At 39.1% G+C, this 27,493-nt stretch overlaps 2 protein-coding genes, 1 long non-coding RNA gene and 1 pseudogene across 4 annotated transcripts; 1 reads left to right on the top strand and 3 right to left on the bottom strand.

Moving 5' to 3' along the window:
• LOC115669618 (26S proteasome non-ATPase regulatory subunit 12 homolog A-like) lies at positions 1-27,493 on the bottom strand (annotated as a pseudogene).
• On the top strand, positions 2,478-4,117 carry LOC115667539 (uncharacterized). Its single transcript, XM_056306088.1, has 2 exons — positions 2,478-2,955; positions 3,271-4,117. Exons 1-2 carry the CDS (start codon positions 2,487-2,489, stop codon positions 3,306-3,308), a joined length of 507 nt encoding a protein of 168 aa, XP_056162063.1. The 5' UTR covers positions 2,478-2,486; the 3' UTR covers positions 3,309-4,117.
• On the bottom strand, positions 9,035-16,095 carry LOC130136059 (disease resistance protein RPV1-like). Of its 2 annotated transcripts, none has more exons than XM_056306070.1 (5): positions 15,972-16,095; positions 15,203-15,873; positions 13,999-15,094; positions 11,267-11,554; positions 9,035-10,777 (listed from the first exon to the last, which is right to left on the bottom strand). In XM_056306070.1, the coding sequence occupies exons 2-5, from the start codon at positions 15,763-15,765 to the stop codon at positions 9,050-9,052; spliced, it is 3,675 nt and encodes a 1,224-aa protein (XP_056162045.1). In that variant the 5' UTR covers positions 15,766-15,873; positions 15,972-16,095; the 3' UTR covers positions 9,035-9,049. The 2 variants fall into 2 exon arrangements, with proteins under 2 accessions (XP_056162045.1, XP_056162046.1); XM_056306071.1 differs by having other exon boundaries at positions 11,267-11,548.
• On the bottom strand, positions 23,127-23,810 carry LOC130136067 (uncharacterized). Its single transcript, XR_008815134.1, has 3 exons — positions 23,711-23,810; positions 23,520-23,632; positions 23,127-23,416 (listed from the first exon to the last, which is right to left on the bottom strand). It is a non-coding gene; the product is annotated as an uncharacterized LOC130136067 (long non-coding RNA).

Genomic DNA, 27,493 nt, shown 5'->3' with positions numbered 1-27,493 from the left:
CAGACCTGGATACTGAGGCATAACAGCTCTCCAAGTCTCTTTAAGGTAATCCTCGAGTAGTATTTCAAAACGACAATAATATTCTGCAGAAAATAGAGTGAGTCACATCTGAATGATGATCCAATGAAAAGAAGAAAAATGACAAAGTTCTGTAATTACATGTTGATTCTTTGAAGAGGCTCCCAGCCAAAGGTAGCTTGTCTCGCCCATAAGAAGCCGAAATTTTTTCTATTGACTATGATTGGGCCCTGTCTAAGATTTTCTGCTGCCTTCTTAACAAGTGCACCTCCTAGCATGTTTTCTCATTCTCAAATTCATCTTTGAAAGTACTTTAAAGAGGAGGCCATAGGATAACCTCCGCCGTGACCAATTGTTTCAGCAGCAACCTGCCTTAAAATATCAAAGGCATGGTTAACCAAGTTCTATGGCACATTATTGAGATATTGCAAGATGTACAACCAATTTCCTAGACGAATTCAAAGATAGTACCTGAATTGGGGAATTTCTGAGAGATGCTTATCGTCTAAAGTGGCATTACGAAGGCTTGACTGCATAGGATCATGTGGTGATAGAACTAAGTACCAGCAGATTTTCCTTAGAACCTACATATAATTAAATCACAGAATGAACAGCTGTGCCTTGAAAAACTCAGTGAAGACTTAACAAGGAAAGAGCTTCACCAGTATCCACTGCTCTGGGTTGCCCTTCACTGATGGAATCTCATATATCGCCTCATAGTATAGACAAATCTCAAGGTAATCATTGTTATGTGAGTAATACCTACATCGTTAACCACATAAATGCGAGGTAAACTGAGATGTGAGTTCAAATCCATCAAGTACAGCTGCAACGTCAGAGTTTGCAATAAAGCTAGAAAGGAAGAAGAGTATGTGCCAGATATATAAAGCCATACAAGTTCATGTTTTGAACCACAGCCTGAATACCAGGTGGCACTTGATCGGCAAAAACAAATTAGTTGAAAGAAAGTGGACACAACATTAGAAAAAGCAAAACACCAATTTGCCGTATTATGAGTCATGGTATATCCATCTCAACTCCAGAAGAGACGGAATACGATGACTCACGTATATCAGCTGGCACTTGTTCCACAATGTTTTCACCTTCTTTAGGCTTTTTCTTCTCTTTGAAAGGATTTGCATCAAACACTCGGGGGTTGATCTTCCTGGAAAGGATATGTGCACAGACATAATCCTGGCGATCTGTGCACAGACAAACCTGCAAAATCCATCGATCAAAACCAATCATTGTTGTTAGAGTAGAATTATTTTTTATTTTCTAGGTTTTATTCCTTTTTTACATATATAAGGGCATTATGGTCATATACAATTCATATTTAATATAAATATATCGTGATGGGTGTAGGGTTTCTGTTACACACAGAAACCAAGAGCCCATTTCTTGGATTTTACAATCTCTTTCTTTCTCTCTTCTTCTCCTCTCTTTTTCTTCTCTCTTCCTTCTTTTCTCTCGTTATTTTTCTGCGGGTTCTCTAATCAGCTTAGTAACATGGTATCAAAGCTCGGTTTGACTACCTGATTCCCTGGTCCTATTGCTGGTTTGAGAGTCCCCTAATAATCCTATTCCTTCTCTGGTGCGTAGCCACCTAAAGCTACAATTTTTACCTATTTTCTCTTCAAGTCCCGATACATATAAGATCAGGAGAAATCAGATTTATCAGGTTCTGTTTGTGACAATGGATTACAACACTTCCTGATCAGCAGATTCAAGGATCAGGGTATTTCGTTGATTATGCAGCCTATATTTATAAAATTTCAGCATCCCTTTGTTTGATTGATGGAGCCAATCGCATCTGATTATATGTTGGTATTGCTGTTTTATTTCTTGCACTGAAGTTTCGGCCTTTTTGATCGGTGGTAGATATATTTATATTGAGATTTTCACCATGAATGGCACTAAGTCTTCTACGGACAGTGTCAATGTTCAGATTACCACCATTAAATTGAATGGATCCTCCAATTACTTGCTATGGGCTCAAGCTGTGAAGGTTTATATTAATGCCAAAGGGAAACTTAATTATCTTACTACAGAACCCCCTGCTGAAAACTCTAAAGACTATAGTGACTGGATGAGAGAGAATGATACACTTTTGGTGTGGTTATGGAATAGCATGGAACCATCCATTGCTGCTAATGTCATGTTCCACACAACTGCCAAGGGAGTGTGGGATGATCTTATGGAGAGTTACTCACAAGACAAAAACATGTCTAGAGTCTATGAGCTCTATGAGAAGATCTTTAATTTTAAACAGGGGGACAAGTCTCTTGGAGAGTATTATAGTGCTTTGAAAGGCATGTGGGAAGAACTTAATCTTTATCAGCCCATCACTACTAATCTTGAGACACTAAAGACACAACGAGCTGAATTTCAGGTGGCCAAGTTTTTATCGGGCTTGAATGCGACTTACATATGAAGAGTCGACTTCTTCTTTGGAGAGAGTTCCTTCTATGAATGAAGCATTTTGTCGGATTCAGCGCATTGTCCCTCCGTCTTCTACATCATCTAAAGATAATTCAGCATTTGTGGCTAGTAGTGGTGTTCGTGGTCGTGGTGGATTTTCTAATAGAGGTCGTGGTTTAGGGGGAGGTCGCGGTCGTGGTGGTGGACGTAGTGGACAAAATTCTGATCGAGATAGCCGTCAGTGTATATACTGCGGCAAATCTGGTCATATTGTTGACACATGTTGGGCCAAGCATGGCAAGCCTGAGTGGGCTCAGCGATTAGTTACTGCAAATGCTGCTATGGCTGAAGGGAGTGCTGGAAATGTGTCTTACGGCGACACGAATCCATCTATCCCAAGTGGGGGTAGTTCTTCTGAGTCCGCGTCTCGGGATGATACGGTCACACAACTCATCAAGCGTGTCCAACAACTGGAGGCTTCCAATTTCTCATCTACTGCCACTCTTGCACGTACAGGTAACATGGCCTTTTTCTCTACTTTGTCTCCTGGCACCTCTTGGGTCATTGACTCGGGAGCTTCTAGTCATATGACCGGTAAGCAAGAATTATTTTCTTCCCACCATAACTCTAGTCCTTCACCTGAAGTTATTCTAGCTAATGGTTCCTCTACTCAAGTGGTTGGATCGAGGGTCATTTTCACTTACACCCTCCTTATCCTTGTCCTCCGTTTTACATGTTCCCCAACTTCCTTTGAATTTGTTATCTGTTAGTCAGTTAACTAAAAATCTTAGTTGTTCTGTTACATTTTACCCCTCCTATTGCATTTTTCAGGACCTTCAGACAAAGAAGAAGATTGGTGGAGGGCATGAACATGATGGACTCTATTATCTGGATGGTGTCTCCACTGCTGACGCCAATGGTCTAGCTGCTAGTCCTATTACCCCCTATTATGGCATTCCCGTTTAGGGCATTTATCTTTATTTAAGTTACAGCAAATAATTCCCGAGTGTAAATCAATTTCTACTCTTGAGTGTGAGGCTTGTGAACTTGGGAAACATCATCGTAGTTCTTTTCCTAGTCGTAGTGATTCTCGTGCATCTACTTTATTAGAACTTGTTCATTCAGACATCTGGGGACCTTCCCGTATTGCTAACAGAAATGGTTTTAAGTACTTTGTTACTTTTGTGGATGATTATTCTCGTCTAACATGGCTCTATATGCTTCATGATCGTTCTGAATTTTTACATGTTTTTCAATTATTTCATCGTGAAGTTACTAATCAGTTTAATACATCCCTTAAAATTTTGCGAACAGATAATGCTCTAGAATACTCACAAAAATCAATTTCTTTGTTTTGTTCTAGTCTTGGCATTATACATCAAACAAGTTGTACTTATACCCCTCAGCAGAATGGTGTGGCCGAGAGAAAGAACCGTCACCTTCTAGAAGTTGCTCGTTCACTCTTGTTACATATGCATGTCCCAAAATCATTTTGGAGTGATGCTGTCCTTACTGCTTGTTACCTCATAAATCGTATGCCTTCCACTGTCCTCAATCAACAGTCACCAATCAGTATTGTATTTCCTGACAAGCCGTTATTTCCTCTTACCCCGCGTGTCTTTGGGTGTGTCTGCTTTGTCCATAATCTACGACCTGGTGCTGATAAACTATCCCCTCGTGCTACTAAATGTGTTTTTCTCGGGTATTCACGTACTCAAAAGGGATATCGGTGTTATGATCCTATGACTTGTACTCAATATGTCAGTGCTGACGTTACTTTTTTTCGAGGGCACACCATACTATTCTACTGAGGGTAAAGAGTTTTCAACTGACATTGTAGCTGATCCTCCTATTCCACAACTTATTCCCTTAGATTCTGTTAGTCCTTCCGTACCTCCTCCCTTGCAGGTATATCAGCGGCGAAAGCAGTCTACGGCACCACCGGTCTCCAGCTCTTCCGTGCCCTCCGTTCAATCTCCCTCCTTGTCTCCTGGTCCGGACGATCTTCCGATTGCCCTTCGCAAAGGTACTCGTTCTTGTACACAAAAATCCTCTTTTGCTTACCCTATCGAGCGTTATGTGTCTCTTTCACATCTTCCTCCTCCATTACATGACTTTGCTCTATCATTACATACTCACACAATTCCTACTTCTACCACTGAGGCCTTGTCTCATCTCGAGTGGAAGAGAGCTATGGATGTAGAAATGGAAGCTTTGGTGTCCCGCCAAACGTGGTCTTTGGTTGATCTTCCTCTTGGGAAAGATGTGGTGAAGTGTCGTTGGGTGTACACTATCAAGTATAACCCGGATGGCTCAGTTGAGCGTCTCAAAGCTCGGCTCGTTGCTAAAGGTTTTACTCAAACTTATGGAGTGGATTATTTTGAGACTTTTTCCCCCGTGGCACGTCTCAATTCTGTTCGTGTTATTATTTCTCTTGCTGTGAATTTTGATTGGCCATTATATCAATTGGATGTCAAGAATGCTTTTCTTTATGGTGATTTGTCTGAAGAAGTATATATGGAGCAACCTCCTGGGTATGTTGCCCAGGGGGAGGATCGCAGTAAAGTATGCCGGCTACATAAAGCCATTTATGGGTTGAAACAATCTCCTAGAGCATGGTTTGAGAAATTCAGTTCAGTGATTTCCAAGTGTGGTTTTCACCAATGTTATTCTGATCATTCTGTTTTTGTTCGCAAGAAGGAGTCGGGAGTGGTCATTCTTGTTGTTTATGTGGATGATATAATTGTCTCTGGTAGTGATGCGACCGGAATTTCTGAGGTTAAATCTTTTCTTCAACAGCAATTTCAGATTAAAGACTTGGGAGCTCTTAGGTATTTTCTAGGTATTGAAGTTTTACGAAGTAGGAAAGGTATTAATTTGTCTCAGCGAAAGTATGTTCTTGATCTTTTATCTGAGACTGGTACACTAGCTTCGAAGCCAGTTGATACTCCTATGGATCCAAATCAAAAGTTTGGAGTTGATGATGGAGATGATACTGAAGATAAACATCGGTATCGGCGTCTAGTTGGGAAACTAATTTATCTTACTGTTACACGTCCCGATATTTCTTTTGCTGTTAGTGTGGTGAGTCAGTTTATGGAATCACCCAAGAAGGCTCATTGGGATGCTGTTTGTCGCATTCTTCGATATCTTAAAGGCTCTCCTGGTAAGGGACTGATTTATAAACCGAATGGTTCTTCCACCTTAGTTGGCTATTCTGATGCTGATTGGGCTGGGTCAAAGTGTGATCGGCGGTCTACGACTGGGTATTGCACCTTTCTTGGTGGTAATTTGGTTACTTGGAGAAGCAAAAAACAGACTACCATTGCCAGATCTAGTGCGGAGGCTAAATATCGTGCTATGGCACAAACTGTGGCTGAATTGCTGTGGTTGAAATCTCTTCTCCAGGAGCTTGGATTTTCTATTAATCATCCTATTGATATGATGTGTGATAATCAGGCAGCTATTTATATTGCTGGAAATCCTGTTTTTCAAGAGCGAACTAAGCATATAGAAGTTGACTGTCACTTTGTTCGTGATGCTGTGAAGCAGAAGTTGGTTGCCACTCCTTACGTTGCCTCTAGAGATCAGTTTGCTGATATGTTCACTAAAGCGTTGTTTCGTCCTGCCTTTGTTGCTGGTTGTTCCAAGCTAGGCATGGGTGACCTATATGCTCCAGCTTGAGGGGGAGTGTTAGAGTAGAATTATTTTTTATTTTCTAGGTTTTATTCCTTTTTTACATATATAAGGGCATTATGGTCATATACAATTCATATTTAATATAAATATATCGTGATGGGTGTAGGGTTTCTGTTACACACAGAAACCAAGAGCCCCTTTCTTGGATTTTACAATCTCTTTCTTTCTCTCTTCTTCTCTTCTCTTTTTCTTCTCTCTTCCTTCTTTTCTCTCGTTATTTTTCTGCGGGTTCTCTAATCAGCTTAGTAACAATTGTAATAGTGCATAAACAGTTAAAAGCAATACAAAAAACCCCTACTTGTTAAAAAATAATGGCAATTTACTCCGTCTTTGCTGTTGCTCCAAAAGTTTCTACCTGCATTTCAAACCCATCATAGGAATGTTGGACAACGAAAAACCAATTACAAGATCAGTGACAACAGTCAACTTCTAGTTACCCCGATTTCTTGCATCAAATCAGTAGCTTCTGCTATAAGACCTTGTTCTTCCTTTCTATTGCAAGTTTCTTGATCAACCGTGCTCTCTCGATTTCGACATATATCTGCATTACGAAACTAGCTAAGAAACCGCGAAACAAAAGCAGATAGCTGATGAACATAAGTTGCAACAGAGTTTAATCTCACAAATTCACCTTCCCAGTGGCGACAGAGTCAAGTGTCTTAATAAGCTCTTTCTTGGTCTCAAGATCAGGTGTCTGGTCAACATATTGCATAGCCTGCTGCACCATTGCTGTCACAGCCTGGCAATAAAAAAACAGCGACATGTAGGTCACTAGCCAATCAAGTGAATGACTTGATAATGACTAGATCACAATTAAAACTTAGATTTGAACTATTGATTAACAGCACGGAAAATTTGTCACTCTAGAATGAAAATATGGTCAAAAAAGGAATCAAAAGGGACAATAGCAAGGTACAATACAAATACAGGTATCTCTATAAAGAGGATCCCAGCCGTTTGAAAACTTGCAAACAGCACAAGCACTATAAAATCTCCATAAAGGACATATCATGAAATGTATCCTGAACTAGACATGAAAAAAAAGTAACGCGATTCATAAATGAATAGGAGAATAAAAAGTGAAAATTTGGGGCAATCACGGGAGAGAATCCAGAAACACAAGGTGAGAAACTGAAGAGGATTCCACAATACTAGATTCTAAAGGATTCCACCATACTTGATTCTAGAGCACAAGCACCAGGCCTGAGAACTTGCATCCCAACAGATTGCCTAGAGCCAATTCTCATGTAGATATGCCAAGCACATTCGTTTTTTAGATAGTTATACATAGATGACATGTCACAGCTACACAAAACGACAGTTCATGATCTAATCAGTACACATATGGGAGGCAATCCCAGCAATATAAAATCTAACCCTTAAGGTAAAGGTTGTTAGGATGGATCCTAAATGATTGAAATTGGACCATACTTTGGATCAATGATCATAAGACTCTACAGAAAATTAAGGTCTAAATTGATAGATTCTTGATCTTCTTTCTGTACTAACACCTGTATGTTATCTTGGAAAAGAGGGAATGAAGCTCAAAAGCAGAAGACAAAAACATGAGTATCACCACAGCAGAAGCACATCAGTGAAGAAGCTCTCGTACCTCATAAAGAAAGTTAACTAGAGAAGCATCTGGGGCATAAGTAAAGAAGAGAATAAAGCAAACACAAAACCAGATGATGGCAGTGAAAAGAAGAAGACAGGAGGACGAAAAAAATAGAAAAAATAAAGAGCTATACACTATTACGTAAAAAAGAATTCCGTCCCCAGCCATAAACGATGCTGGCCGTACAAAGGTGTTGGCATTGTGCTGCACTGCTGTTTGTGGAGGCACAGAAGACCTTCCATTTACCCCAACCCAAGCTCTCATGAGGGTAGAGCCCACTTCCAACTCCAGCAATAAAAGGTTATTCTTACCACCGGTATAAAGAATCGCTCCTCCGGCACCCAATCTCAATTTCTTGTCTCCCAGGTTTCTTTATTATGTAAAAAGAATCCATCCCTATACAAGATAATTCAAATCCTAAAACAGATCTATTGACCGGAACAAGAACAAAGAGGAGCACCAAGTACTGAATTCACCAAACCCTGAAAACTTCTACCTATTGAGTTTGCTGTCTCCTCCAGAGCTAAGGGGTTATGGTGGAAACTGACTTTGTACTATTTAGGTGATGAAGACTCGCCGATATCAAGCAATTTCACTTCATAAGTAAACACAAGTACCCTTCCAGAAAGGATATCACCAGGCCATCCCTTCGCTGTTTACATATTTTTCTTTGTATACATACATTATACGTACAAAGGCGCAACCATTAGGCTTCCGCAGGAACATCATCAACCCCAACCTTCCCTTCATTAGAGGAAAAAGAAGAAGAAGAAGTAACCAGGCAGGCGAATCAGGCATCAGAAATTGGACAATTGCTAGTAAAGGACGATTCGATCAGAAGAAGAAGAACTAACCAATCTCGATCCGCTCCTAGATATCGGAAGGCGAGCTCGAGGAATCGGCAAGAAGTCTGCCAGCACCCATCGCTTTTTTCCGTACGAGAGAGGACTCGGTGAACCCCCACCCCCCTCCCTCAGTCGCGAATACTTCTGCTCTTTCTTCCGTTTCCTCTCTCTCTCTCTCCTTCTCTGAACGCAACTGATGATGAGAGAGAAAACGAAACGGTTAACAAAAAGTTGAGGGGAATAAAAAAAAGAGAAAAGAGGAAGAAAAGAAAGAATGAATAATGAACGAGGGAATGGGAAGAGAAAAATGGGAGGAGATCCGAAACACCTTCTATCTCTGTGATCCTCCCCCCCACTGGCCCAGACTCCGACCTCTCTCCCTCCGACCTCCCTCCGGGCCTCCACTTCCAAGCGGATCCCCCCATCACCACCTCCACCCCTACGTCGCGAATCATTGCCTTAAACGCAACAGGTCCGGTGATTGTCTAAGGGACGGGCATCCAGAAATCTCGAAAGATCGCAAGGGTCCTAATCCCTCGAGACCTCGAATTTCAACCAAATTTTCGCAATCGTAAAGATAAAAATCCTGCAGATTCTTTATGTTCGAGAGGTCCACCGATCTAAGGGAAGAGCACCAACTAATACTAAAAAATGTCAAGGATTCTGATCCATCGGGGCCTTGAATTTCAGTTACACTATTGCAAATCCAAACAGAAAGGCTTCTCACGTATTTAAAGCTGGAAAAGTCTAGCAATCGTCCGGCGGACGTGCACTTAAGGATATCCGACACTTGAGAGGATTTTGATCCACCAAGGTCTTGGATTTCAGTTGAATTCGCGCAACTTGATGCGGCGTCCATTCTCTGCAGAATCTTTGAATCGGAAAGATCTAGCGATCCGTCGAACTGAGATGCATTTGGGCTCATCAACGTCGAAGAATCTTCAATCCCATCAACCCTAGATATCTTAGGGAATTGCCTTGTGGGTAAGTTGGATAGGCAATGTGAACCTTCCAAGCTGGTGATTTCTGTGAGATCAAAACAATTGTAGAGAATCATTGATGAGTGCTTCAAGTTTGCCAAATTCGTGAATGCTTTCAATTTTCCGCAACCTGCGATATTAAGCTGCGATAGTCCAATGGGAAGCTCTGGGACACGTTCAAGCCAGGGGTAATTACAAAGGGTCAGTGTCTCAAGATGGGATAGCTGGGAAAGATTGGGCAACGACGGCCTTTGGCAGGTGATAGCTAGATCTCTTAAGCTAGAGGGCAGTTCTGGTAATTCTCGCAGGTTTTCACAATATTTAACATCGAGCTTTTGGAGAGAAGAGAGCTTAGAAATGCTTTCTGGCAAGCTCGAAACGCCGGATTGTTCTAAACGAAGCTCCTCCAGCGAAACCAATTCGCATATATTACTAGGTAGTCGTTCTAGATTTTTGCATAGGAAGGCGACCAACCTTTGGAGTTTTGCCAACTTCCCGATGGCATCAGGCAATTCCTTTATGTTAGTTCTATTTATGTCCAAGATCCTCAAATTTGGCATATTCCCAATGCTTTCAGGTAATTTCGTAATCGATGTGTATCCTAAGTTCAGCTCGATCAATGATGCCAATTTTCCAATCGAGTCGGGGATCTCTGTCAATGAGGAGCAGTCATATAAGGACAAGCTTTGTAGGGATGCTAGATTGCCTATGGAGCTAGGTATGCGAGCTAACAGTCTACATTCAGAGGCATTCAAAGTCTCGAGCTTCTTCATGGAACCAATGGATTCAGGTAATTCTTCAATTTCTGAACAAGATAAGTCCAATAGAGTTAACGAGACAAGGGACCCCATAGATTTAGGAAGTTGAGAAAGTCGTTCACAACTTCTGGCACATAGAGTCTCTAGCTTCATCAAACAACCTCTCGAAATAGAAATCTTTTGTATATGAGTGCCATTAATGCGAAGATCCCTCAATTTTACCATTCTACCTATTCCTGCCGGTAGCTTCTGAAGTCTTCTACAATTAGAGACATCCAAGGAAATGAGGGTCTTGATGTCCCCAATAGAAGGATGAATCGTTTTCAAATTCTCACAATCTGCAAGAATCAAAATCTCCAAGCTTTCGAAAACGGACAAGTCGGGAGTTCTTTTCAAAGATAAACAATTCTTGAGATTGAGAACTTTGAGCTTGGTTGTCATCTGAAAAAAAGAAATGGTACCTCAATGTCATTGGACTCTGGCAGCCTGTGATTTTTCACTACTCCTTATGTTTTTGACTTTTTAGAATTCCTCAAAAAATACCCATGCTCCCCGACTCCTTCACGGTTGTCTTATTTAATTTTAAATGTCTTTTTTAGTAGTGTTTGGCTATGCCAACATATAAATATTTTTTAAGCATATCAATTGCAAAAGAATGTTGGGGATATACAAGTGCCGACTGCATATATTTCTGAATAACATTTCAAAGGAAATGTTTACTAATTAAATAGAAGCAACTTTTATTATCAAGTAGCAGGTGACTAATTCACATGGAAGAGAGATGCATTCCTTGGGCACCATGTATTCCTTCAATAGTATGAGATTAAAGAGAAACGACTAGTTTAATTATGAAAATCAATTTTCAAATGTTATATGTACAAGGAAAAAAAAATATATTGAAAATACTTCAATGCCTTCTTTACATCTTACCTTGAGTGGAGCCCATCCTCCCCAGTCCTCCGAAATTTCACTGTTTGACAAATCGAGTATAACTAATTTCTTTGGATGAAAGTTGGTCGCAATGAAATCGGAGGGACAACCCACCCACTGAAGCCATCTTAATTTAGGAAGTAAGCTTTGGAAATCTCCGGTGAAATTGACACCATCTGCTATAAGGAACCTCAAGTTGGTCATTTCTTTAAATTGTTTAGCTGTGTATCTTCTTCCTATACCACATTTGCCAAGAGAAAGTGCCTCAATCTTTCTAGTGCCCTGCAACTTGGAAACATTATGGACCATAAGTTTTAAATGATGAGATGAGATCAACTGATGTAAAATAAAATGCACTGATTTCAATTTGCTATCATACTACTATGGCGTAGGCTTCTCCTTTAAATTTTGTGAAATGAAAGGTTGCGGTTGCATACTATTTATCTAATCTATGTAAAGATGTGAAGCTCAAGCGGTTGTTCCTGAACTTTTTCCTCTTCCAATTATGCCCTTCGCAATTTGCACCTTCTGAATGCCCAAAATTTGCATCCATTTGCAATTACAATAGAAGGCCTCTCTTCATACATACACTAAATCAAATATATCTATGAAAATTCATGCCATTTATATATGTAATAACACTACGTTTACTCCTATCCTATATATGTGAACCAATACGACTCTAACAGTCAAAATACATTCATTAAACCTGCCATCAAAACATGTATCAAAATTGAAGAATCCCAATTGTAGAATGCCCCCACTCTTTCTGGTATATTTCGTTTGCAATTCTAAATATCAAAATGAAAACGAGAATGTCATCGTAAAAGGTATGCATGTGTTTTACGTTCCTTTCTTATCATATGTTTCATCATTGAGGGTTTTGCATTGTACGTGGAAGGAAAATTGATAATATTGAATGTTCTATACATGATTCTTACTTTCTTTTTATTACTATAGATGTTTGATGCTATCTTTTTGTTGTCGTGTTGATTTTGTTACAGTGTAGTAGTAGTCATCTAAATTTTGATCAATTGTCCCATAGATTAATGAGATCTTCCGTATGAACAGATTGGACATAAAGATTGATACAATTGTATTCTTAAGGAACTCTAGTCTTTTACATTTTTCTTTTGTTGTAACCTAATATTTTAGGAACTCAAATTTGTTTTTTGTTTTAGGTGACGAATTTCACATTGAGCGCAAATAATGAGAGTCAATAATACGGACTTGTTTGGCGGTTTCAACTTTTCCTTCGAACTTTTATTCTTTCAAATGAGACGCTACTTGTTTTCACATTAAAAGTTTCTTGTATATTTATTGTATTTCTGTCAACAACTTCATAGATACCTTCTTCTTTTTCACTTATAACCAGTGTTCTATTTAGTTGATTACATTTTCCTTCATGCAAAAATATGCTCGCAGGAAAGCATTGGTAGCGTTTTTTTCTATGGTCCTGTCGTTTCATTATGTTTTGCATCCCAACATTTATAACTAGTGATACTCATGACATTTGCACATGCTTGTTTGATGATTGTACAAATCATCCATATGTTATAATTGCTTTTAGTGGATCACCGTTTAACTTTCATGCTGAGAATGAAAATTTATCATCACACAAAATTCAAAATCATATTTACTTGTTTAATAATACCCAAAATCCTAAACTGGTAGACTTCTTCCACATTTACCACATACTAATTTTCATGCCATAAAAATCCCAAACTAGTATACCCCAGTCACATATACCCCAAATTAATTATCGTTTCACAAAAATAAGATAACGGTATACATGTTAACTAAATCTTTGCTAAATAAGATGCTCACTAAGAGTTGAACAATAAACAAATAAGTATAATTTCACGATAGCTTATATTTAACAATAAATAATATCGGGGGATTAATAGAAAAATCATCCATCATCACAAAAATAAAAAGTATTAGCATATTAATAGAAAGAAACTATCCACTATCATGAAAAGTCTATGCAATGAAAATAATATATATCTAAAGGGTTATATTACATGGTTGCTCATATATCATAAATTAATACGAACGCCACATCAACAAATTGACGATGTCAACTAACGATTGACCACAAAGGCTCGATTGCAAAAAAAGTAAAAGTTAAAGGACTATATTGAGCAAAAACAAAAATAGATTGGGGACTAAATTGCACAACCAATAATACTAAGGGGATACACTCAACCCAACTTAACAAATACAGGAACCAAGATAGCTAAATCATCACAAATGAATGGATGCCTCATTTATCATACCAAACAACTTAAAAGATGTCAATACGTAGTAAAAGAAGAAAGAAATAAAAGACCTCACAAGAAATCAGAAGACGAATCCAAATATCAAACGCAGGCAGCAAACAAATATGTGGGAAATGCATGCCCGCTACATTTTATAAATGTCAGTTTTTCTCTGAAAGTACTCTGTCAAACATTCTGTTTTTGTAGTTTATCGTTGCATTGAAGTTTTCAAAAGAAGAGCATCCTCATCACAATACTACCAGGTAAAAATATATTAATCATCCATAAACAAGAAATTGCTCCTCAATTATGTTCTAGAATTAGGCAAAAACAACAATTAATCAAAAGAACTCTTTTGCTAGTAGAAGCAGCAAGTTTTGGGGATATAAGACTAATAATTATTTTTATTTCAAACAAGAAAGGGAAGATGGACCTACATCATTGACCGAAACAAGTATAGAAAACTCTTACCTTGTTGTTGTCAAGCACATCTAGGGCTTCCTTATAAATCCACAATCTGCTACGCTCTTGAGGCTCATTTGGATTTTCTAGACGAATAATTTCCCTTCCAAGATCTCTCAGTTGATCATGCATCATTAGCTTGCCTTCTTCATCAATTTTAATTAGGGACATAAGACTCAATACTTCGATCCCCGTCCCAGGGAAGAAATCACAAGCATCCCACATATAAGTTGGACTTTGTTGAGATGATCCAATAAAAAAACATGCAATATCCAAAAATATCCGTTGGTCCTCAAGATCTAATGCATCGTAACTTATCTTCAACGTCTCTTGCACTTTCTTATTAGGCACTTTCCTTAATTTCTTTGATGTATCTTCCCATGCTCCTTTTTTCTTTCCGTACAAGAATGAACCTATAACTTCAACAGCTAATGGAAGCCCCCCAGTAGTAGATACGATATCACGAGAGTTATCCTCATAATCACTCGGAGGAGAATCCTTTCGAAATGCATGTCTACTAAATAAAATCAATGATTGATCCAACGACAACTCGTTGAGTTGATACATGTAGCCCGCCCAACCTTCATCGAGAATGCTTTGGTTTCTAGTTGTGATGATGACTATACTTCCCGCTTCAAACCAACTACCATCTCCGACCAAAACATTTGAGTGAGTAGCATCATCCATATCATCCAGAAGAATTAGGACTTTCTTACTCGTAAAATGAGATTTGATGACACTGACTCCTTCATCGATATTAGACACATCATACGAAATTCTTATTATGTCAGAAATAAGCTGCTTTTGTATGCATTCAATACCCTTACGCCGAGATGTTTCTCGGATATTTGCCACGAAGCTACGACAACGAAAATAACTAGAGAGTCTGTTGTATAACACTTTTGCAAGAGTTGTCTTACCGATGCCGCCCATTCCATAAATTCCAATAATCATTGTACCCTTGAATTCAACATCTATCTTGCTCATAATCTCTTGCACATGATCATCAATTCCCACCAACTGTTCAGGGACATTTAGCTGAAAAAGTCTTTTTAGCTCGTCCATAACTTTTTTGACAACAATTTCAACCAATGTTCCTTCATGCCTGTCAAATTACAATTAAGGTCAGTATAGGATAGCAATATGTACATTCTTTTCAAGAAAGATCTATTTATGAAAAATTAAACAATTTTTTTGTTGGAGTATAAGATACCCGTTATCAATTTTCTCCGATACCCATCCTTTCAAGGAGCTGACTTCTTTGAGTGCTTCTTCCCATTTCTTCAAAATCATTTCGTCCGTATTCTTTTTATGTGCATTGATAGCATCTCTTGATCTCCCAGTAGGATGTCGCACCTGTGAGGGTTCCACTTTGTAAAATATGGGCAACACTATCTGCCCTTTACTTCTCTTGCACTTTAACATCTCAGCCAGCTCGCGAAGGCACCATTTGCTTGAAGCATAATTCTCCGAAATAATCGGAATCGAGATCTTAGAATTCGTAATACTGCAGAGAAGCTCTGAACCAATCTCCTCACCAACACGGAGTTCATTGTCGTCTCTAAACACGTGAATTCCGGCATTGTCAAGGTTATGATAGAGATGATCGGTGAAGCCTTTGCGAGTGTCTTCCCCTCTAAAGCTCAAGAACACTTCGTAATCATTTCCCTTCAGCCTTTTGGTTTTGCCTTCACAATCACCTACATGTGGAGAGGTCGATGAGGAAGGGGGCTCGTGGGTTGGATATTCTGAATGAGTGGGTTCTTTTCTTGTCATCTCTGAGAGGATTGTAAAAGAGATTGATGGAGAAGGAAACAGAGGGGAGATATATGGATTCCCAGATCTGGGAATAGCAGAAATGTCTCGCAGGACTGAAACTCAGATCTACATTCAAACAACAATAGAAACTCTCAGACAAGTCATCAGAAAAAAAAGGAGCAATCAAAGTAGGAAACGGACAAGGGCAAGGAGTCGTCAACTACCTGAGGAGTGTTCAAACAACACAACCCATCCACTGCTGGGATCTCTCCCGATCCTCAGCCTTGGACGTTGGATTACCAACACACAACACTCTCTACTGTGCGTGCTTGAACAATGATGTTTGCCGACTGCTTAAAGAATTCTGAGTTATTGCACGCGTAATATTCGCAGCATTATGCGGAAGTTGCGGGGAAGCTATACAAGGGCTTCTTGACTTGACTTGCTTTTCCTTTTAACAAAAAAGTAGAAAAGAAAACCAACTTGCAATAAAGATGCTCCGAGTCCTTGCTTTTTCTACGGACCAAAAAAAAAGAAGAGTCTTTGCTTTTTCAACTGTGCGCGCTTGAACGATGCCGACTGCTTGAAATATGCTGAGTTATTGCACGCGTAATTTCGTCAGCATTAAGCGGAAGCTGCCACTGCGTGCAACCTACGCTGGTGCTTTGATTGAAATTGGAGTTCCAGTACGGCTTGACTTGCTTTTCCATTAATAAATGGAATCTTCGGGGAATTGTAATGGGAAGGTGAAGCGAGCATGACACCAAGATAGCGTTGCTGCATGCTAAAACGGAAGGGGAATGTAAGGTGAAGCACAAGCTGGGCAAGGAGTTTGGGGAATTGGTGAGACTGAGCAACGAATCTATGGAATTTAGTAGTGAATTTCGGTAGAGGTTGTGGAGGATCAACATGAGCATTTCCAAAGCTAAATTAAAGACTTTTTTTTTGGGTCAAATAAATTAAAGACTTGGACAAATGCATTTAGAGCATCTGCTCTTACCTGTACCTATAATTGAAACCCGTTCCGCTCCTATGAAAAATCCGTGCCAGACATAATTTATGCTAGACTGTTTGTATCTCTTGCTCGTAGCGGGCCACTCTTTTATCTATTCACTTTGATAAATGTCGGGCTAAACTTTATTCATTTGTCGGTTGATCCATTCTAGGGATTTGTTCGCAACTGGTCCCATATCAGACAGTTAGGATGGACTTTTGAGATTTTCATAAGAGGATTTTTACTTAAAGAAATCAAAATTATATCTAGATAGATGTTTACGTGAACAAATAGAATATCACTTTATATATGGAATGGAAATGCTTGCTAAAAGTAAAAATCGAATATGGGTCATTGCCTAAACATCGGTTGTTAAATTGCATGTATGTCGTTGTGTGTAAACCCCGCTAGCGAAATTATTTTCTTGCGTTGCCCATTTAAATGACGAAATGAATGTTTGGTTTCTTTTGGATGACAGCAAATCTATTTAGGTGCTACAATTTTTTAAATGTGACGCATTTAGCTGGTTTCAGTTTCAATTGCATGACATTGTCCACGAAAATCACTGCGCAAATCATACCAGAAAGGGTCATGAAGTGACCATGAATTTGCTCCCATAAGATGCAAGAAACTTCCCATGGGTTTTCCATGGAGCTTCCTTGAAATTCCTTGAAACTCTCGTCACCTCATCCATCAATAATTGCTGTGCTCCCATTACCACACTTTATGAATGTGGGGACTGAATGTGATGATTCTCAAGAGAATACAAAAGCTGTCGGCTCATTACCTGCAAAAAGATAATCCACGAAAAAATAGAAAATTCCAGGCCCAAAATGCCAAGCACTTTAAAAATGTACTAGTTGGAAACTTGAAGCTCACAGGGCCATCGGTACCCCTCTCCCTTATTATTCCTTTCAGTTTCGAAGCAAGCTCTGAGGGTGTGGTAGAATCCCTTTCTTTCTTAAACTATTTGTTGGTCTATAATCTCCTTTGTGCCATCGGATACTCCTTCTCTTGAAAATAAAAAAATAGACAGCACAAGCTGGAGGACGAGGGAAACAGATAGTATCTGGATTTGCTAGGTCGTGCAACACCTCAGCCTTCCAAGGACCAACTTCACATGTTTGTCTCCATGGCATGTTTTGCCACGTAAATGGACACATCGATTGTTCATTGGAGCATCTTGTGGATAATGGCGCGCGGATTCGCATCAATTGGATGTCAAGTGAAGTTCCATACATTTGATGAATGAAATTAATGTTTGGTGATTCCAATTGATGATGACCCCTATGCTAGCAACGACGCATAAATTGCCCTATGCTTGTGGTCTATTTAGCAAGGATGCACCGTCGTGATAAAGGAAAAGCTGCTTTGCTTGGATACGTGAAGGAAAGGAGGAGAGAAAAATTTTGAATTTTCCTCCCATTTCTTCTCACAAAAGTTACAAAAATTTACTTCATTTTCCTCCTCTTCCCCTCCTTCCCAAATAAAGCATTAAGGCAACACCGTTGGAAAATCGAAGCATAAGTATGGAAGGATGGAATATAGGGCGGCCTTGCTTTCTTCCCATAAGACTGTTTACCCAAATAAGACCTCGAGTTGATTAAATTCTTAATATATCATAACTAACTCGGATTATAATATATTCCTCATACTTGCGAAATATTGTATAAATGTAGATTGGCGATATGAACAGGGAAATTACCTTCATTGAATGATAATTCGGGTTGGTTTGTGCAACGGCGAAGGTGTTGCACACAAGTCCTTCTCGAAAGGGAGTTAAATTCCAATAGGAGCAAGCAGGCAAAGCGATTTTTAAAATCTGGCTCTATTTAGTTTACCAAGAGAAGAAATTAAAACAGCCTTTATTCATTTTAATAAAATCTGCGCATGGACATAATCCTGGCAATCTAAGCACAAATGAACCTGCAAAACCCATCGATTGAAAACCAATCATAGTAATAGTGCATAAACGGCTAATCCTAGAAAGGATATGTGCAGAGACATAATCCTGGCAATCTAAGGACAAATGAACCTGCAAAATCCATCGATCAGAAAACCAATTATAGTAATAGTGCATAAACAGCTAAAAACAATACAAAAAACCCGCACTTAATCAAGGATAAAGGCAAGTTTCTCCGTCTTTGCCATTGCTAAAAAATTTTCTACCTGCAATTCAAACCCATCATAGGAATCTTGGACAAGGAAAAACGAATTACAAGATCAGTGACAACAGCAGTAAACTTCTAGTTACGCCAATTTATAGCATCAAATCAGCAGCTTCTGCTATCGGACCATGTTCTTCCTTTATTTTTGCAAGTTTCTTGATCAACCGGGCTCTCTCAATTTCGACGTGTATTTGCATAACGAAACTAGCTATAGAAATCATGAAATAAAAACAGATTGCTCATGAACATAAGCTGCAATAGAGTTTGATTTCACATAGACACCTTCCCGGCGGCAACAGAGTTTAGTGTCTTAATAAGCTCTATCCTGGTCTCGAGATCATGTGTCTGGTCAATATATTGCATAGTCTGCTGCACCATTGCTGTCAAAGCCTATTGATGAGAAAATAGCGACACTTATGTAACCATCCAATCAATGTCGAGAGCACAATTAAAACTGAGTTAAACTATTTGATTAAGAAAATTTTTCACTATAGAATGAAAATATAGTCAAAAAAGAAGCACAAAGGATAATAGCAAGGTGCAATACAAATACGGTATCTCTATCAAGAGGATCCCAGCCAATTGAAGACTTGCAAACAGCACAAGCACTTAAATATCCCCACAAAGGACAAATCATGAACGTATCCTGAACTAGACATGAAAAAAAAAGTAATGTGAGTTATACATGAGTAGACAAGAACTAAAAATTTGGGGGCAATCATGGGAAAATATCCAAGAACACAAGGTGAGAAACAGGAGAGGATTCCACCATACTAGATTCTAGAGCAAAAGCATCAGGCCTGAGATCTTGCATCTCTACAGATTGCCTAGAGCCAATTCCCATATAGATATGCCAAAGAGATTCGTTTTCCAGATGGTTATATGTAGATGGTATGTCACAGCTACACAAAATGACAGTTCAAGATCTAATCAGTACACATATGGGAGGCAACCCATGCAGTATAAGTACGTATAAATCTAACCCTAAGGAAAAGGTTGTTAAGATCGATCTCAAATGATTGATATTGGGCCATTATTTTGATCGATGATCATAAGACAATACAGAAAACTAAGGTCTAAAATGATAGATTCTTAATCCTTATTTTGGTACTGACAACTGTATGTTATCTTGAATGGGGGAATGAGCTCAAAAGTAGAAAAGCAAAAGCACGAGCATCACCACAACAGAAGCGCATCACTGAAGAAGCTCTCGTACCTCTTGAGAAAGTTAACTAGAGAAGCATCTGGAGCAAAAAGTAAAGAAGAGAACAAAACGAATGCAAAACCAGATGACGGCAGCAAAAGAAGAAGACAGAAGGACGAAAGAAATACACAAGGTAAATAGCTATATGCTATGACGAAAAAAAAAAAATTCCTTCCCCAGCCAGAAGGGACGGTTGCCGTACAAAGGTGATGGCATCGTGCGGCACTGCTAATTACTTGACGGAAGGATTAACCCAGCAAACTAGCAACTCCAAAGGCTTTATTCCAAATTACACAATTAAATGGAGAGAGGCTGAGCACAAGGAGATACTTCAAAAGGGTGGCTGAGCACATAGCAATTAGCAGATACTTACGCACCAAGAGTTCGATGAAATTTCTCACCAAGATAATCCTCCTGCCAGACCTGCGTGCATCCCAGGCACAGCCTAAAACCCAATGAAAATAAACTTTTAAAGAACAAAGTTGATGGCCGAAACCCAGCACACGGGCCTCACACCCCCGTCGACCCAATCCCGCCCGTGCCTCTCAGAGTTGAGTCCAGGTCCTTGACCTCCGCAACATCAGGAGTCATGATCTTCTCAATAATCAGCTGCACTATCCTGCACTATCATTGTAATGTCAGCCCTTTAAAATGACTATAGGTAGGATGGAAAAGTAAAAAAAGAAAAAGTAATTGAAAACAAAATAATTGTATAAAAAGAAGGGAAGATGGGATTTAAGGTTCCGTAAAAAAAACAAGAAATTGGAAAACGAATGACGGTTTTCAAATTGGTACCACTCCAATTGGCCGAAAATTATCAACTAAAATTGATGGGGTTCTTCTTCACTAAGCATATGATCCACCCTTACTGTAATGAACATCACAAACTTTTTCGTACGTTAATTTTTGTCCAACAAAATGTTTTGAATGCTTTATAGCAGTTGTTTTTTTCTTTTTCAGAATTTTAATTGGTTTTCATGTACGTGGCGAAAAGAGATCTTCAAATAATGGCCGGAAAATTGATTTTTTGCGTTACCTCGAATTTTCCCTACGCTTGAAATAAGGCGTTGACAATTACACTAAAAAAGGTTTCTGGTCACTTTAAACCGAAAATTAAATTTTTAAGAAAAAAAAAATTTTACTTCTCATAAATAATTGATCATGTTAATGAGGACCTCAAGAATGACTTTGAAGTGTATCTTATGATGATTGATGTAATTTCCAAAGCATTGAACGACACATATAACAAGAAAGGTTTGTGCATTGAAAATTATTAATTTTCTTAGTCTGACTTATGCTAAGTAAGTTGGATGATCGCATTCGTTAATAAAATGATAAATACATTTACTTTGTGAAGAAAGTTATCGTGACCACATCTTTTCCCAATCTTTTCAGTTTCCATAAAGAAAATGATGGAGCTGGAAATCTATAGGACAAGGTCCACGCCATATCAAGTATCAACTTGGAGAAAAATAACGTCATTTGAGGACATAAAAAGTACAGTTATGTTATTGAAATGAAGCACCCTAGAAACAGGTGCTCATTTCGAATGTGAAATGAAATGGAAAAGTAGCATTCATTAAGCCTTCAATCTGGAGAGCTAATGTTATTCCCGATGTTAGAAAAACACAAGCACAGGCAATATTTGTAATGCAAAACACAATTCTGTAACAAGGCGCTTATTTTAGTTCAAATGAGTGCACATCTCGTGCCGCTACCTGTTCCATTGGTACAAGTTCTGGACCTTGAAAGCCCGCAAATCTTCAATTAAAAGGAGGGGGGAAAGAAGAAAGAAGAAAGATGAAAAGACCAAACTACATTTCCTATACAGAAAGTGTATTCAGTATATCATTTCAGTCCGAAACAAGGCCCGGATCTGGTCCCCCTGCAAAATATGCAATCAAATTTAAGACAGCTACGCTAGAGTTCTATGAGGAATATCTTCAGTCCCCACTTCAGACCACAATGTGAAACAGCATTCGTCGGTGAGAGAGAGAGAGAGAGAGAGAGAGAGAGAGAGGCTCGAGGGGAGAGAGATCATTCATTCAACTAAGAACATCTTCAAGCTCTCAAAGCAGCCTTACCAACCGTGGTTTCCTTGGGGATTTGGTGGCAACTTTTCTCGACAAGGTCAAGCAGCTTTTCCAAATTTGTTGCCTCTGAGTCCAAAATCTCATTGCTTTCCTTTGTCGTCTGGAAACTGACAACTACCATTGGCCGGTCTATCTTTGCCACCACGGACTTGGAAAAAACCATTAAGGAGAGATGCTTCTCAGCTTCCTAAAATGGTAATATAGAAGTAAGAGGTCATGCTGATAGAATATCATACTAGCTTGTATAATTATCATTATATGGCCTATCTATCAGATGATAGTGTTGATTTAATAAATTGAGGCATGTGATTGATTAAACCTCTTAACAACAGCAGTAAGAGAACCCAAAAACAAAGCTCTTTTCCTGGAGTGATTCAGCTACAAAGATTTTCTAAATACAGGAAATGGTGAGTGTTAAGACTAGCAGAAAAAGCTTGCTCAGCTATTTCTAGCAATATAGCAGAGCTCCTCCCACTCTTCTAAAGTGCATTAGAATTTCAGGCTCCATGGCACAAGAAATGGTTTCACAAGGCCAGACAATGAAACTTACAGCTACAACAAATTTATGAGCAGAAGTTGACTAAGCCAAGTGTACGAAACAAAACTATGAAGACAACATTCTCAAATCCATGACAAGCCTTTGGCTTTCATTGCACCAAAACCTCTTTTACACATATTTTGGAACTTGTATCCAAGTCCAGCAACCATACCCCAATCAGAGATCACAGGCAGAGAGGCTGCTCAGGGTTAAATGAGGGGTCTAGGCAATCATTCATAAAGAGTGACATTGATAAAGAACATAAACAAATGTTCCATATAATCAGACCTGGATACTGAGGCATAACAGCTCTGCAAATCTGTTTAAGGTAATCCTCAAGGAGTACTTCAAAACAACAATAATATTCTGCAGAAACTAGAGTGAGTCCCATCTGAATGATGATCCAATGAAAAGAAGAAAAACGACAAAGTTCTGTAATTACATGTTCAATGATTCTCTGAAGAGGCTCCCAGCTAAAGGTAGCTTGTCTCGCCCAGGTGAAGCCAAAATTCTTCTTTTGACTATGATTCGGCCCTGTCTAAGATTTTCTGCTGCCTTCTCAACAAGTGCACCTCCTAGCATGTTTTCTCATTGGCAAATTCATCTTTGAAAGTACTTTAAAGAGAAGGCCCTGGGATAACCTCCGCCGTGACCAATTATTTCAGCAGCAACCTGCGTTAAAATATCAAAGGCATGGTCGACCAAATTCTATGGCACATTATTGAGATATTGCAAGATGCACAACCAATTACCTAGACCAATTCAAAGATGGTACCTGAATTGGGGAATTTCTGAGAGATGTTTATCCTCTAAAGTGGCATTAAGAAGGCTTGACTGCATAGGATCATGTGGTGATAGAATTAAGTACCGGCGGATTTTCCTTAGAACCTGCATTTAATTAAATCACAGAATGAACAGCTGTGCCTTGAAAAACTCAGTGAAGACTTAACAAGGAAAGAGCTTCACCGGCATCCACTGCTCTGGGTTGCCCTTCACTGATGGAATCTCATATATCGCCTTATAGTATCGACAAATCTCAGGGTAATCATTGTTATGTGAGTATTACCTATACCTACATCATTAAGCACATAAAATGTGGGGTAAACTAAGATGCGAATTCAAATCTACCAAGAACATCTGGAACGTCAGAGTTTGCGATAAAGCTAGAAAGGAAGAAGAGTATGTGCCAGATATATAAAGCCATACAAGTTCATGGTTCGAACCACAACCTGAACACCAGGTGGCACTTGATCGGCAAAAACAAATTAGTTAAAAGATAGTGGACACAACATTAGAAAAAGAAAAACACCAATTTACCATATCATGAGTAATAGTATATCCATTTCAACTCCAGAAGTGACGGAATATCAGCTGGCACTTGTTCCACAATGTTTTCACCTTCTTTGGGCTTTTCCTTCTCTTTGGAAGGATCTGCATCAAACACTCAGGGGCTGATCTTCCTGGAAAGGATATCTGCACAGACATAATCCTGCGAAGTAAGCACAAACGAACCTGCAAAATCCATTGATCAGAAAACCAATCATAGTAATAGTGCATAAACGGCTAAAAGCAATACAAAATACCCGTACTTGTTAAACAATAAAGCAATTTTCTCCATCCTTGCCATTGCTCCAAAAGTTTCTACCTTCATTACCAACCCATCATAGGAATGTCGGACAAGGAAAAACCAATTACATGGCAACAGAAGTCAAATTCAAGTTACCCTGATTTCTTGCATCAAACCAGTAGCTTCTGCTATAAGACCCTGTTCTTCCTTTATTTTTGCAAGTTTCTTGATCAACCGTGCTCTCTCAATTTCGACATATATCTGGCATGACAAAACTAGCTATAGAAACCACAAAATAAAAACAGATTGCTGATGAATATAAGCAGTAATAGAGTTTGATTTCACATATTCACCTTCCGAGCAGCGACAGAGTTAAGTGTCTTGATAAGCTCTATCTTGGTCTCAAGCTCACGTGTCTGGTCAACGTATTGCATAGCCTGCTGCAATATTGCCGTCACAGCCTGTTGATAAGATAACAGTGACATGTATGTCACTATCCAATCAAGTCAATAACTTGATTGTGTCTAGATCACCATCAAAACTTTCATTTGAACTATTTGATTAACAGAACGGAAAATTTGTCACTCTAGAATGAAAATATGATAAAAAAAGGAACCAAAAGGGACAATAGCAAGGTGCAATACAAATACAGGTATCTCTATGAAGAGGATCCCTGCCAATTGAAAACTTCCAAACAGCACAAGCACTATAATATCCCCATAAAGGACATATCATGAAACGTAACATGAACTAGACATGAAAAAAATGTAATGTGTATCATACATGAGTCGGAGAACAGGAAGTAAAAATTTGGGTCAATCATGGGAGAGAATCCAGAAACACAAGGTGAGAAACTGACAAGGATTCCACAATACTAGATTCTAGAGGATTCCACCATACTAGATTCTGGAGCACAAGCACCAGGCCTGAGATCTTGCATCCCAAGAGATTGCCTAGAGCCAATTCTCACGTCGATATGGCAAGCACATTCGTTTTTTAGATAGTTATACATAGATGGCATGTCACAGCTACACAAAACGACAGTTCATGATCTAATCAGTACACATATGGGAAGCAATCCCTGCAGTATAAAATCTAACCCTTAAGGTAAAGGTTGTTAAGATTGATCCTAAATGATTGAAATTGGACCATACTTTGAATCAATGATCATAAGACTACAGAAAATTAAGGCCTAAAGTGATAGATACTTAATCTTTTTTCTGTACTAACACCTGTGTGTTATCTTCGAAAAGAGGGAATGAAGTTCAAAAGTGGAAGACAAAAGCACGAGCATCACCACAGCAGAAGCACATCAGTGAAGAAGCTCTCATACCTCTTAAAGAAAGTTAACTAGAGAAGAATCCAGGGCAAAAGTTAAGTAGAGAATAAAACAAATGCAAATCCAGATGATAACAGTGTAAAGAAGATGACAGGAGGATGAAAGAAATAGTCAAGGTAAAGAGATATATGCTATTACGTAAAAAAGAATTCCGTCCCCAGCCAGAAGAGATGGTTGCCATACAAAGGTGTTGGCATTGTGCTGCACTGCTGTTTGTGGAGGCACAGCAGACCTTCCATTTACCCCAACCCAAGCTTTTATGAAGGTAGAGCCCACTTCCAACTCCAGCAATAAAAGGTTATTCTTACTCCAGCAGAAAGCTTAAGGATTCCCCCAAGTCTGTATAGAAAGTATGTTCAGCCTTGCCACGACCACCAATTAAATCTTCCATACAATCTAATTCAGGATGAGGGCAACACCTCATTCTCATTTATAATCCCCTTATAGTTCAATCCCCAAAGTTAGCCCTAATTAGCAGGTTTGGCCTTTGAATATTGTTTCAGAAGTAGAATGGGATTCCTAATCCCAGTCCCAAATATCCTACTTTGTCTATTTAATTAGGACTCAATCTCATAGGAAACCAAATTAGGCCCCAGTTCTCATTGTGCGTGACCCGTAGTACATCTAAAACAAAATCTAAAGGCCAACCTGCTAATCAGGGTTAACTTTATGGATCCAATGATCCTCCTACTGATCCCAACTGGGAATGATTTTTGATGTGACCAATTTCCATCTTTTTAATTGCACCTATACAGATAGAAATCCTAAAAACGAATTTCAAGGTAAAAATCTTGCATAGGTATAATTAATAGCCACTAGTCATAATGCTCTGACTAATCCAGAGGAACTTATCAGCATTCAGCATAGCATAACAATGATGTACCATCAATGAAGAGTGGAAATTCCACCAGCTTATCACCCAAAAAGCAGAGATGAAAAGGCAAATACTTGGACATAGGTTAACCTCGTTGACCCCATTCAGTCCTAGCAAAGGAGTGTAAGATACTTCTTTTTATTACATGAATGTTTGGGAGCAACTAAATACAGGAAAAACAATTTAACATATATGAATATCCAAGTAACAGTGTCATCAAATAACTTTGACTCCTTTACATCATTTGAAGAGGAAGGCAAAGAGTGCTTTGAGCTGGGAAGACAAAAGTTCATACCCCAAGAACTAGGCAGACAACCGAGCACAATAATCTTGCCTCCCGCTTTTTTAATATTCCTTTCGCCACCAGCAAACGTCACACATTCTGTGTTCATGCAAGGGAGAAACTCCTCAGAATGGAAAGGTACAACCCATACTCATAGTTCATATTTGATTGATTGTATATTAGTTTGTGTGTGAGTAGACAAACATCAATCCCTGAGTTAGTATTATGAAGCAATCCTCATTCAAGAAGACTCGTCGACATCAATCAATTTTCACTTCATCAGTAAATACAAGCACCCTGCCAGAAAGGATATCCGCCAGGCTGATGCTAGTCCCTTTGCTTCTTTGACATAATTTTCTTTGTATACATACACAACACAGGCGCTACCGTTAAACTTCCACAGGAACATCATCAACCCCAACCTTCCATCATTCAAGAAGAAGAAGGAGGAGTAGGAGGAGAAGAAGAAGTAACCAGGCGAATCAAGCATCAATCAAAAGAAGAAGAACTAACCATCTCAATCTAGTTCTGGAAATCGGAATTCGAGCTCGAGGAATCGGGCAAAAAGTCTGCGAGCAACCATCGCTTCGGAGCCCCCTGAGGGGGAAGGAAAAAATGGAGAGAGGAAGCTGAGGACTCGGTGAACCCCTCTCCCTCAGTCGCGAAAACATTTGCTCTTCTTCCAT

This window comes from Syzygium oleosum, unplaced genomic scaffold (genome assembly GCF_021117445.2).
Source record: "Syzygium oleosum isolate NSW1041296 unplaced genomic scaffold, Sole_v2.1 Sole_v2.41, whole genome shotgun sequence".
In the NCBI taxonomy this organism is placed as follows: domain Eukaryota; kingdom Viridiplantae; phylum Streptophyta; class Magnoliopsida; order Myrtales; family Myrtaceae; genus Syzygium; species Syzygium oleosum.
Note: the sequence above shows the minus strand (reverse complement) of the source record. Positions and strands in the feature narration are given on the sequence as shown.